Source organism: Carcharhinus amblyrhynchos, chromosome 8 (assembly GCF_965287045.1).
Source record: "Carcharhinus amblyrhynchos chromosome 8, sCarAmb.v2.hapA, whole genome shotgun sequence".
Lineage (NCBI taxonomy): Eukaryota > Metazoa > Chordata > Chondrichthyes > Carcharhiniformes > Carcharhinidae > Carcharhinus > Carcharhinus amblyrhynchos.
Window position 1 is genome coordinate 54,071,595 of NC_137331.1, and position 12,466 is coordinate 54,084,060.

Here is a 12,466-nt window from a genome sequence, read left to right on the forward strand (position 1 = left end):
CAGACATGATGGGCAAAATAGCCTCCCATGGTGTAACCATTCTATGATTCTATTCTAATCTGCTCGCTTCTGATTATATCAAAAATGCATTGAGATGTGGGCAACTGAGGTAGTCTTAGAAAGCAGTCAGCAAGTAATAGCTTTTTAAGGAAGCTGCATGTCTTTTTTTATTGGCTTTGAATTTTCTTTTTACCAGTTTTGACAGGATTTCTTGGGTTTCATAAAAAATTGCTGGAAATACTTAGGTCTGGCATTATATGTAGAAAAACTGAGTTACGTTTCAGGTTGGTGACGTTTTGTGAGAACTGTTCTTCCCACAACCATAATCACTTTCCCATTACCTCTTACCTTGTTCCTGTAGTATCTCTTGCTCCCTTCATCCATTGCAACCTAGCTGCAGCCTTTTTCTGCATTTTCCCATCTAAATGACAGTCCTATCAAGGAAATCTCATTTAAAAAAAATCTGTTAATTCAGCAGATAATCCAGAAAACTGGAACTCCCAGGTTTCCATTTCTGGATCTTCTGCTTGCCCGCTTCTCCTAAAAAAAAAAATCGAAGTCACTGGACTTTTCTCTGGAAGCCATGGATATCTAAATGCCAACTCTCTAGGTTATGATTCCACCGCTGATGGCAATCCTCTAATGTTTCACCTAAGCCATTCTTCATTGCAAGCCTGGACAATAAATGTCATTATGCTACTTAAGTAAGAAGAAGTCATAACTGAACTTGATCAATCCTGTTCTCACCTAAACCTCATATATTTTGATATTTTGAGGGAGCTGTGAGTGGCCACCCCAATTGAATGCGTTTTTCCTTTCTGGTCAAGTGTAGGAGAGCCCCGTCATCGGCCTTCTGAAATGCCCATATTTAACATTGTTTATTTTACTTAGCTTTTTTGTTGTAGCTGTACACTACATTGTAGTGTTGTCTCTCTGCCTCTGTTTCTTGCCTAAGGGCCCAAACTGACTGTAGGCAACTAGGACTGGCTATATAGTGCCTGTCCAATGGTTGCACATGCTCATATCTTCGCAGTTGAGAGATTTCATGGTTGTGGGTATTTTTGAAAGTGTTTTATTGTGCCATTATGTTTGTATTTAGGATAATTCTGTATTTTGTTTATCTAAAATATGGATTGTTAATTTGCATGTGATTATAGTAGTTTGTTATTTGAAGCATGTATTGTATTTTTTGTGTGTGTTAGAGTATTCCATGTGTGGAAATGGAGATGTTCTGGTGGGTAAGGGGCAGCCTGTGTTTTACAGTTGGAACTGAGACAATGACTGGAATTCACTGATGCTGTCCGCCCCTCCTCCTCCTCCTCCTCCTCCTCCTCTGCCAGTGAGAATGGAGAATTTGGAGCTCAACCAAATCTCCATTCGCTGCAGTGGGACCAAGAATCCCAGCCGGAGGTGAGGTCAGAGAATTCCCAGCCTGTATTTCAAACCTGTAAAGCCATACATGCATATTTTGTGTTTGATTAGTTGTTGGTTATTGTGTTCCATTCAAACATCTTTTTGTGCTATGTTGTAAATAATCTTTCCCATCTTCAGTATATATTTCTGCACCATTTTTTGCACTGGAATTTGAAGTTATAAGTAATACCTTTGCATAAGGGTGTCATTATGTGCTTTGCCATCATCAATATAAATATATTTTTTAGCCCTCCTTTTTGGGCCTACATTATCCTCATCCAAGCCATCACACCACCACCCACTTCAAGCCAATCTGGATCACTGATTATGAAGATCGCAGCAGTGGTTCTGTGGAAGCATAGAGCACAGCCCTATAGGCTGAGGCGACACTAGACATCCTGACTTGGATCATGTATGTCAATTTGTACTTCGCTCTACAAAGATTAAGCATTGCACTGCTAGGACTAGGTGCCCAACTTGTAGTTAAGCATATTTTGAAGAACTGCAATGAAGAATTTGCTGGTAGCACATTGCTATGTTTCAAGAGGTGTTGTGATGAATTCCTGAACTTGACAGCGAGTGTTGCTGCATCTTCAGAAAGATGATACAGACATGCCAGCATTGGATGGGGGTAAACACAGTAAGAAGTCTCACAACACCAGATTAAAGTCCAACAGGTTTATTTGGTAGCAAAAGCCACTGGCTTTCGGAGGACTGCCCCTTGTCAGGTAAGTAGGATTTCTGTTCACAAATGGCACATAAAGACAGAAACTCGATTTACAAAATAATGGTTGGAATGCAAATCTTTACAGGTAATCAAGTCTTAAAGGTACAGACAGTGTGAGTGGAGAGAGCGTTAAGCACAGGTTAAAGAGATGTGTACTGTCTCTAGACAGGGCAGTTAGTGAAATTTTGCAAGCTCAGGCAAGTTGTGGGGGGTTACAGATAGTGTGACATGAACCCAAGATCCCAGTTGAGGCCATCCTCGTGTGCGGAACCTGGCTATCAGTCTCTGCTCAGTGACTCTGCATTGTCGTGTGTTGTGAAGGCCTCCTTGGAGAACACTTACCTGAAGATCAGAGGCACGATCACAAGTGAATTTTATTGCCTACTCCCTTCACCTTGTTCTTTTACTCCTCTTCCTCCTCAACTAATCACTGTTTAGTTTGCACAAGAACTGTGCCCTCATAATGACAAGTTTGTGTAGCATGCAGCAGATTTTTTATTCATTCGTGGGACATGGGCTTCGCTGACTGGCCAGCATTTATTGCTGTTGAGAAGGTGGTGTGACCTGCTGCCTTGAATCGCTGCAGTCCACGTGCTGCGGGTTGACCCACAATGCCATTAGGGAGGGAAGTCCAGGATTTTGACCCAGCAACTTTGATGGAATGGTGATATATTTCCAGTTCAAGATGGTGTTTGGCTTGAAGGGGTACTTGCAAGTGGTGGTGTTCCCATGCATCTGCTGCTCTTGTCCTTCTAGATGTAGGAGGTTGTAGGTTTGAAAGTGCTGTCTAAGGACCTTTTTTAGGTGAATTGCTGCAGTGCATCTTATAGATAACATACTCTGGTACCGAGCATCAATGGAGGAGAGGAGTGGGTGTTTGTGGATACAGTGCCAATCAAGCGGGCTCCTTTGTCCTGGATAGTGTCCAGCTTCTTGAGTGCTATTGGAGTTGCACCCATCCAGGCAAGTGGGGAGTATTCCATCACACCCCTGATTTGTGCCTTGTAGATGGTGGACAGTATTTGGGGAGTCAGGAGGTGAGCTACTCGCGGTAGTATTCCTAGCCTCTGACCTGCTTTTGTAGTCACTGTGTTTATGCGGTGAGTCCAGGTGGATTTCTAGCTAATGGTAACCCCAAGGATGTTGACAGTGAGGGATGGTTAGAGTATCTCTTAGTGGTGATGGTCATTGCCTGGCATTTTGTGTGGCGCTTGTCAGCTTAAGCTTGGATATTGTCCAGATCTTATTGCATTACTGCTGTCAAGCCGCTCTTAGTGGTGGACATTGAAATCCTCCAACCAGAGTACATTTTGCAACCTTGCCATCCTCAATGCTTCCACTAAGTGTTGCTCAACATGGAGGAGTACTGAGTCATCAGCCGAAGGAGAACTGTGTGTGGTAACCAGTAAGAGGTTTTCTTGCCCACGTTTAACCTGAAGTTATGAGATTTTATGGGGTGCAGAGTTAGTGCTGAGGGCAACTCTCTCCAGACTGTATGCCGCTGAGCTGTCACTTCTTCTGCAAGGTCGTATATCCAGGGATGGTAATAGTGATGTCTGGGGTGTTATCTGTAAGGTATGATTCCGTGAGAATGACTGTTAGGTTGTTGCTTGACCTGTCTGTGAGACAGCTCTCCCAGTTTTGGCACTAGTTCCCACATGTTGGTGAGGAGGACGTTGCAGGGGCTGTTTGTTTTGCTGTTGTCTTTGCTGGTGCCCAGATTAATGCCAGGTGGTCCGTCTGGTTTCATTTCTTTGAGACTTTGTAGTGATTGTTACAACTGAGTGGCTTGCTAGGCCATTTCAGAGGGCAGTTGAGGGCCAACACATCAGATTTTCTTTCCTCAAGGACATTAGTGAAAACATTGCCTGAAAGATTGGTGGAAAGTGATTCTATAGTAACTTCCCAGAAATAATTGAAAAATGGAAAATTTTCAGAGATATGGGGAAAGAATAGGAGAATGATGGTACTTACTGATAGATCTTTCAAAGTACTGACAAAATTATGATAGACCAAATGACCCCCTCGGTCCTGTAAGGTTCTAAGAATGCCTTGAGTGGAAAACAGGGTACTCAGACAGCTGCATACTGCTTATCTCGACATAAGATGGCATTTGTCTCTTGGCCCAGTCACACATCCTGAAGATGAATACCTCAACATCTCAGGTTTCACTTTCAATTCTAGTCATAGCACTAGTGGTGCAAAGCAAGCTCTGACATCGTATGACATGTAAGCCAATAAATCATCAGAGGCCACTGCTTATTTTTCAGCTTTATAGAGATGTTTTTCATTCAAGCTTAAATTTCTGAGATTAGGAGTGATTTTGATTAATCATGTATCTTGTCAGATGATTATAATTCAGTTCCTGCTTCTTGATTGGGGTTCAATTATACTCAAATTCATGTACAGTGAAGGGTGGATTTCAGAACACTAAAGGCAATATTAAAATCTGGACATGCTCAGCAGTATCATCATACTTCAGTTTTTGCCGATGGGATTTCATTGATATTTTGGATAAGTCTTTGAGCAATCAAAACGTTTGATGCCATCTACAAGCGGGTTGAGAGTTCTGCCCCATGTGCAGCCAGAAATAACATTGATTTGTTTCGTCTAGAGCTGTTGCTAATATCTGTTTTCTTAGTTATGTCTTTGACAGTTGTTGAATTAATGCAAACCATTTACCATAAATTATTATAATGTATCTTTTCCTGTTTTTCAGTTCAAAAGAAAAGCAGGAATGCACAAGGCGAAGCCTTAAGCACAAATCTATTCATACCAAGTTATTTGAAGAACTGTCAGAAGGTCAATTTCCATTTGACTGGAGCAAGAAAAATGGTGGAGCACATGGTGGAAATAAAGGTAATTTGAAGTTTGAACATTTTTTAGTGATTTCTTTATCAAGATTGCCCATAAATCCACCGGGGAACTGATGGATGTGGTGTTTCTTGATTTTCAGAAGGCGTTTGATAAGGTGCCGCACAAAAGGTTGCTTCAGAAGGTTAAGGGGCACGGAGTTGGGGGTAAGGTGTTAGCGTGGATAGAGGATTGGCTGTCTAGTAGGAGGCAGAGAGTTGGTATCAATGGGTGCTATTCGGATTGGTGGTTAGTGACTAGTGGAGTGTCCCAGGGATTGGTGCTGGGGCCTCAGCTATTTACCATTTATCTAGATGATTTGGAGGAGGGGGCTGAGTGTAGGGTGTCGAAATTTGCTGATGATACGAAGATAAGTGGAAAAGCAAATTGTGCGGAGGGTGTGGAAAGTCTGCAGAGGGATCTAGATAGGCTAAGCGAGTGGGCGAGGACCTGGCAGATGGAGTACAATGTTACAAGTGTGAGGTTATCCACTTTGGCAGAAATAATAGTAGGAGGGACTACTATTTAAAGGGCGAAAAGCTGCAGCATGCTACGGTGCAGAGGGACCTGGGGGTCCTTGTGCATGAGTCGCAAAAACCCAGCCTGCAGGTGCAGCAGGTGATCAGGAAGGCAAATGGGATGCTGGCCTTTTATAGCAAGGGGGATTGAATATAAAAGCAGGGAGGTCTTGCTGCAACTGTACAAGGCACTGGTGAGGCCGCAGCTGGAGTACTGTGTGCAGCTTTGGTCGCCGCACTTGCGCAAGGATATTTTGGCCCTGAAGGGAGTGCAGAGGAGGTTCACTAGGCTGATACCGGAGATGAGGGGGTTGAACTATGGAGAGGCTGAATAGACTGGGTTTGTACTTGTTAGAATTTAGAAGGATGAGGGGGGATCTTATAGAGACGTATAAGATAATGAAGGGGATGGATAGGGTAAGGTAGAGAGATTCTCCCCGCTCAGAAAGGATAGCAGGACTAGAGGGCACAGCCTCAAGATAAGGGGGGAGGGCAGTTTAGAACGGAGTTGAGGAGGAACTTCTTCACTCAAAGGGTGGTGAATCCCTGGAATTCTCTGCCCGTTGATGTGGTAGAGGCTACCTCGCTAAATATATTTAAGACACGGGTGGATAGGTTTTTGGTAGGCAAGGGAATTAAGGGTTATGGGGAGAAAGCGGGGAAGTGGAACTGAGCCACTTCAGATCAGCCATGAGCTTATTGAATGGCGGGGTAGGCTCGAAGGGCTAGATGGCCTACTCCTGCTTCTATTTCTTATGTTCTTAAATTTGTACATTCTAATGATTATTTTGTTACCATTTGAATATTGCTAAAATCCTGGCTCCACCTAGAAAAATCAGTTTCTAAGTTACATTTTGTATAAGCTCATATAGGATTATGTTGTTAGTGTTTTCATATACTAGCTTAGAAAATTTGTCATCAAGTATCATAATTGCATGTATTTTTTTCGTCTATTCAGTTGAATAGAGGGGGGAACCAAATTGAGACCTTTTAAATGAAATAGGTATTCAATAGAGTACATCTATTGAAGCTTTCTCTTTTGTTAGGGAAGCTCAAAACAAAGGAGTGATTATAAAATTAAAGCTATACCTTTCAGAAATGAAAACAGCAGACATTTCTTCAAATAAAGGGTAGGTGATATGTGTAATAGTCTCACCCAAAAACCTTTGGTCATTTAAATTTTAAAGATTGAGATTGGTAACTTTTTATTTGGGAAGGAAAAGAAGGGATTCGCAGCAACATTCAGTAAATGGAGGTAAAGTACAAACCTATCATGATATATCAGAATGAACAGGTTTATGGGATTGAATAGTTTACTCCAAGCAAGAATAGAGACTTGAATGCAGTGGGTGATCCATGGGAATCTTCTCCAGCAATCATTGGTGGAGGAGGTTTCATGGCATCATGTGAGTTGGGTAGATGGGGTTTTCCTTGCCTCCAGAATTCTCCAGAAACCAAGGATAGTCTTATTTCTCAAAGATGAGAGATGCCAAGTGAATGCTTTCTATGTAGATTGGGCTTTACTCAGGCTGGGGAGGCCAAAGGACTCTTTGACAAGTCTGTGGGGAGCATACTACTCCTCCTGGCCCATGAGAAGTTCAAAGAGGGAATGTTTTAAAGCCCGCCTGGTTTCTTCTGTAGTAAAAATAAAAAGATAAAGACAAAATACAGCGGATGCTGGAATCTGAAACAAAAACAGAAAATGCTGGAAAAACTCAGCAGGTCTGACAGGATCTGTGGAGAGAGAATAGAGCCAAAGTTTCAAATCAGGATGACCTTTCATCAGAGCCTGTCCACACCCCAGCCCTTGTCATGCATTCACTATACCATCTGACCTTCCCCTCTCTTGAGGCTGAACGTGTTGTACTCAGCAAAGGATTCAGCTTCCTATCCTTGCATCCTCACCTCAACAACTATCAGGCTTAACATGATGTTGAACTCTTCTTCTGCTGCCTTTATCTCCATGCTCACTCCTTTTGGGTAGGAGTCCTCACGCCGTTCAGTAGATCCTTTCACACATCCCTCCACCTGGATTCCTCCCTCTGGCTTCTTACGTCCTTTTCATTGACAACTGTCAGCGTGACATCGACCGTCTCAATTTCTCTGCTCTTCTCACCCATGTAATCTGTCTACTGCTGAACTTGCTGCACTTTGTTCTCTCAGGTCCAATCCTGATGACAAGGATGATGCTGTTGTTATCTGGTGTGCTGACCTCTACCTCGCAGAGGCTGAGCGCCAGTTCTCGGATATTTCCTCCTACCTTGACCTCACTACTAAACATCAACCCACTGCTTCCAGGATTGTCAATAACCTCATCTCATCTGGAGATCTTCCCTCCACAGCTCCCAACCCCAGACAGGCCACTTCTACCTCCTTACCAAAATCCACAAACAGGACTGCCCCGGTAAGCCTGTTCCTGCCCCATTGAACTAATTTCTTCCTATCTTGACTCCATTTCTCTCCTCTTGTCCAGTCCTTTTCCATCTATATCTGCGATTCCTGTGATGCCGAAAGCCACATCAACAACTTCAAGTTCCTTGGCCCAAGTATTACCGCCTCCTCCACATGGATATCCAATCCCTCTACATCTCCATTCCCCATCAAGTTGGCCTCAGATCTCTTTGCTTCTTCCTAAACAATCCCCATCCACCACCACTCTCCTCTGTCTGACTGAACTTTTATTTTCTCACTCATTTCTCCTTTAACTCATTTCTCCTTTAACTCATCTCACTTCTTCCAAATAAAAGCTGTGGCTATGGGTACCCACGTGAGTCCCGGTTTTGCCTGTCTCTTTATGGGTTATGTGGAGCATTCCTGTTCCAGTCCTATTTTGGCCTTCTCCCACAATTCTTTCATTGGTACGTCGGCGACTATTTCAGTGCCATATCATGCTCTTGTCTGGACGTGAAAAATTTATCAATTTCGCTCCCAATTTCCACACGTCTGTTATCTTCACATAGTCCGTTGCTGACACTTCCTTTCCTTGTCCTCTCTGTCTCCATCTCTGGTGATAGCCTGTCCACCCATATCCATTACAAGCCCACCGACTCTCACATTTACCTTAACTACAGTTCTTCACAGCCCACATCCTATAAAGACTCCATCCCATTCTCTCAGTTCCTTCGCCTCCACGTCATTTGCTCTGATGATGCTACTTTTCAAAATGGCACTGCTAATGTGTCTTCCTTCCTTCTTCCTAAATCATAGTTTTCCACCCAATGTAGTTGACAGCGCTCTCAACTGTGTCCGACCCATTTCCTGGGCACTGCTCTCATCCCTTTCTCTCCCCACCAGACCAGGATAAGGTCCCCCTTGTCCTCACTTTTCACCCCATCAGCTCCATATTCAAAGGATCATCCTCTGCCATTTCTGCCAACTCCAGCATGATGCCACCACTTAGCACATCTTCCCCTCACTCCTCCTGTCAGCATTTCTCAGGGACCATTCTTTCCAGGGTACTCTGGTAAATTTCTCCATCACATCCAATACCTCACCCACCAGCAATGGCACTTCCCCATGCAATCAAAGAAGGTGCAACACTTGCCTTCATCTCCTCTTTGCTCACCATCCCAGGGCCAAAACATTCTTTTCAGGTGAAGCAGTGCTTCATGTGCACCTCCTGTAATCTGGTCTCTTGCATTTGCGGCTCCCAACGTGGTCTACACTAAATCGGAGAGACCAAACACAGGCTGGGTGATCACTTTTCAGAACATTGTCCGCAAGCAGAACCCCGAACTTCCTATCATTTGCCATTTCAACATGCCACCCTGCCCCTCCTGTCCACATGCTCATCCTTAGCCTTTTTCAATGGAATCCAGTTCTGATGAAGGGGTCATCCTGACTCAGAACGTTGGGTCTATTTGATCTCCACAGATGCTGTCAGACTTGCTGAGTTTTTCCAGCATAATCTGGTTTCATCTGGGTAGTTTATATTTCGATCATGTTCTGCTGCCAGCAATCTCCCCCAGGGTGGATCTTAAAATGATGTGCTACAGTGCTGATGTTACTAAGAGGCCATGATTTGAATTTCAAGAAAGCCCTGCCTATCATTTGAGGGAACTTCATCCAGCGGCTGAATTGTCACTTTGAATATAATCATGGCTGATAACATAGTAGGTTGGAAGAGCAATTTAGATTTTTAATATTTTAACCCTTGCTCACTCCTTTCCCTATTTTCGCATCTGCCATGTATTTGCAACTTGCTCGACTTGTCTAAATCACCTTAAACCTTCTTTAACATCCTCATCAATCACATTCCTACCAAGTTTCACGTCATCAGCGAATCTGGAAATATTATATTTGGCTCCCTGATTCAAATCATGGATGATACTGAATAGCTGGGGCCCAGACACTGATCCCTGTGGAGCCTTGTAGTCACGCCTACCACTTCAAAAAACGTCTACACTCCTGTTTCTTATCTGCTAACCCATTCTCAATCCATGCAATACATTACCCGTAATTCCTTGGCTTTAGTCTGAGAAGTTTCTATAAAATCACAAGAGGGCAGAGTGACAAAGGAATTTAGAATGGTAAAGTGGGATAGCCAAGCATTTCACCTTGTATGAGAGTCTTTCTAAAATAATACATTACAATGTTCTGGAAGCAAAATTAAGATACAAGCCCTTTTGCTGGGACTTCTGTTTCTCTGCCTTTGACAATTTTCAGCATTCACTTTTTGTATGGAATTGGATTATTCCTTGAAGTGGAGGAGATTCCTCATTGAAGCTTGCTTCCCTTCTGTTACCAATTGCCTTCCATTTTGTTACTTTCTCCATATGAATTCCATCAGTGATGCAGGTTATTGTGTACTGTTACGATCCAATTAGGGACCTTTAACATTTAAAGAACATCCATCAGTTGACCAACAGAACACCTCCACAAAGATTTGGGGTTTTCAACAAAAACAAAATTTATAGCGTTTTAATTAAGAATTAAACAAAGGCGCTATTAATTTAACACTTCGTTTATAAAGACATGCTGCAAACTCAGTTTTAGTTTTTACTTACCCCCAAGAGTTCTCTTACTTTACACAATCTTGAAGACTAATTCGCTTTTTCTGTGGCCAAACCAAAAGATATGTCATCTCTCTTTAGAATTCATTTCTGATTTCTCTTTAGTATTCTGGTTACTCATACAAGAGTTCGTAGGAGTAAGCTTTTGGCTATGTGACACTGCAATTTTTTACTGACTTCCAAAGTCTCTGGTTTCTCCAACTCAGGCCTCGCTATGTCGTCTTTGATTTCCATTCGCCTGCTGCTGTAGTTTCAAATTGCAACTAAGCTAACTATTTCCAGAACTCCAATTGTAGCAAGGTGAACTGCCATGCGTTGAGAGGTTCCTTTTGAGTTCTTCCTTTAGCTTCAAGATAAGCAAATCTTCCAGATGTTTTTCCCTTTTCCAATGTTGTCTTATGCTGAATAGCAGCTCCCAATCAGTGTTGTAGATGCTAGATCTAACATTTACTTTACTTCAGGTAGGTCTGGCTTTACCTCTTGACTTCCAAGGAGTGACATGCTACATAAGACCCAAATCTGACAGTGTTTTAGCTGTTTTTCCAAAAATCAACCAATCTTGCTGCTGGCTCTACACTACTTAATTTCACAAGATAAAGTAAAAACAAACAATTTCACTAAGATGCATCCATATCAATTGCAATCTGTTACACATGGCCTGTTCCAGGTAGAAATGCCAATTAACTACCTTTTTAGTTCCAAAACTTTCCTTGATTATTGGAAACCACATGAATAACACATCTTTTACTTGAATATCAGAAAACATCATGTTTCTGAGTCCAATTCGCAGAGATTTCCCAGTTCAGCAACCCTACCTTTAAAAATGTCCACCCGCAGGTTGGACTTTTGCAGGACTGAAGTAAGAGTCAGGACGAGTGACCCGGAATGAGTATGGAGTTGTCAGCTGTGGAGTGGGGTTGGGTGCAAGGCCTGCCTCTGTGCTCCAACACCTTATTTCAACTTTTAAGAATTAGTAAAACAAAAATCATATATTCACTCCTTCACATGCACCATTCCTGGTCTCTCACTGACAGCTTTGTCAATTTTGACTTTTCCTGGACAGCATGACAGTTCCAGTGAGTTGTGCATAATTGTGTTTAATTCTAACAATCCCAAAGTGTGTCTTACCTCTTCCAAAGATGTCCTCAGATGCAAGAGGTAAGGTACCTTACTCTTTAAAGGGCTATCTAAAGAATCCATTAAGTTCAGTTCCCCTTCTGTCTAGTCTGCTCTGCACGCTGTGGAATTCATTCAGTTAGAATTCAACAATCCTATTATGGTGGATGCAGCTTGTGATTTATGTGGCCATCACCTCTGTGAATTGCGCATGCACAAAACCCAACTAGACTCCAGTCCCACCCCTGCAAAGTTGTGAAATGCTGGGTTATGGAGCAGGACTTAGAAATTTCATCCAGTTCCAGGATTTCCACCACGCTAGAGAGGCTCTCTGTTGTAGCAAAAATCCAGGTCCATGCCCCTAGTTCTTTAGCTAAGTAAGCCTACCTGCAGTTTTATGACTCATTCTGTTATTTTGACTTTATGCAGTAAATACAAGTTGCCTTTTGAAATGTAATTATCTCAAGTCTGTGTGATTTAGTCTCTAGATGTTCACTACTGTTTTTCCGACTGAACTTGCACCTAAAATTCAGTTTCTAAAATTGAAAAGCTATACCTCCTAAAGCAAATGAATTATGACATTAGGCTTGTGAAATTCTGAGAAGTGTAATTTAAGAAACTCATGATATTAGAAGAAGGAACAGGACTACCCAGTAGACCTATCATATCAGCCATACCTTGCCTTTCTGTCAATGATGCCCCTCTAAATGCAGTGTCATTCCATCCTGGCATATCTGGAATCTATAGTATGTATAATATAGTCTGTCTAATTGCATGTTCTATTCTATTTTCTTCTTTGGATGCTCTTACACAGTCTCGTAGCAGCA

General features: G+C 42.5%; 1 protein-coding gene across 1 annotated transcript in view; it reads left to right on the forward strand.

Annotated features, from left to right (window-relative positions):
- c8h8orf89 (chromosome 8 C8orf89 homolog) overlaps nt 1–12,466 on the forward strand; it is a 97,208-nt gene that overhangs the window by 32,378 nt on the left and 52,364 nt on the right. Inside the window, exon 2 of the mRNA XM_080194082.1 lies at nt 4,860–4,999. Within this exon, the coding sequence (XP_080050208.1) occupies nt 4,860–4,999 (140 nt within the window). The remainder of the gene's footprint in view (nt 1–4,859; nt 5,000–12,466) is intronic.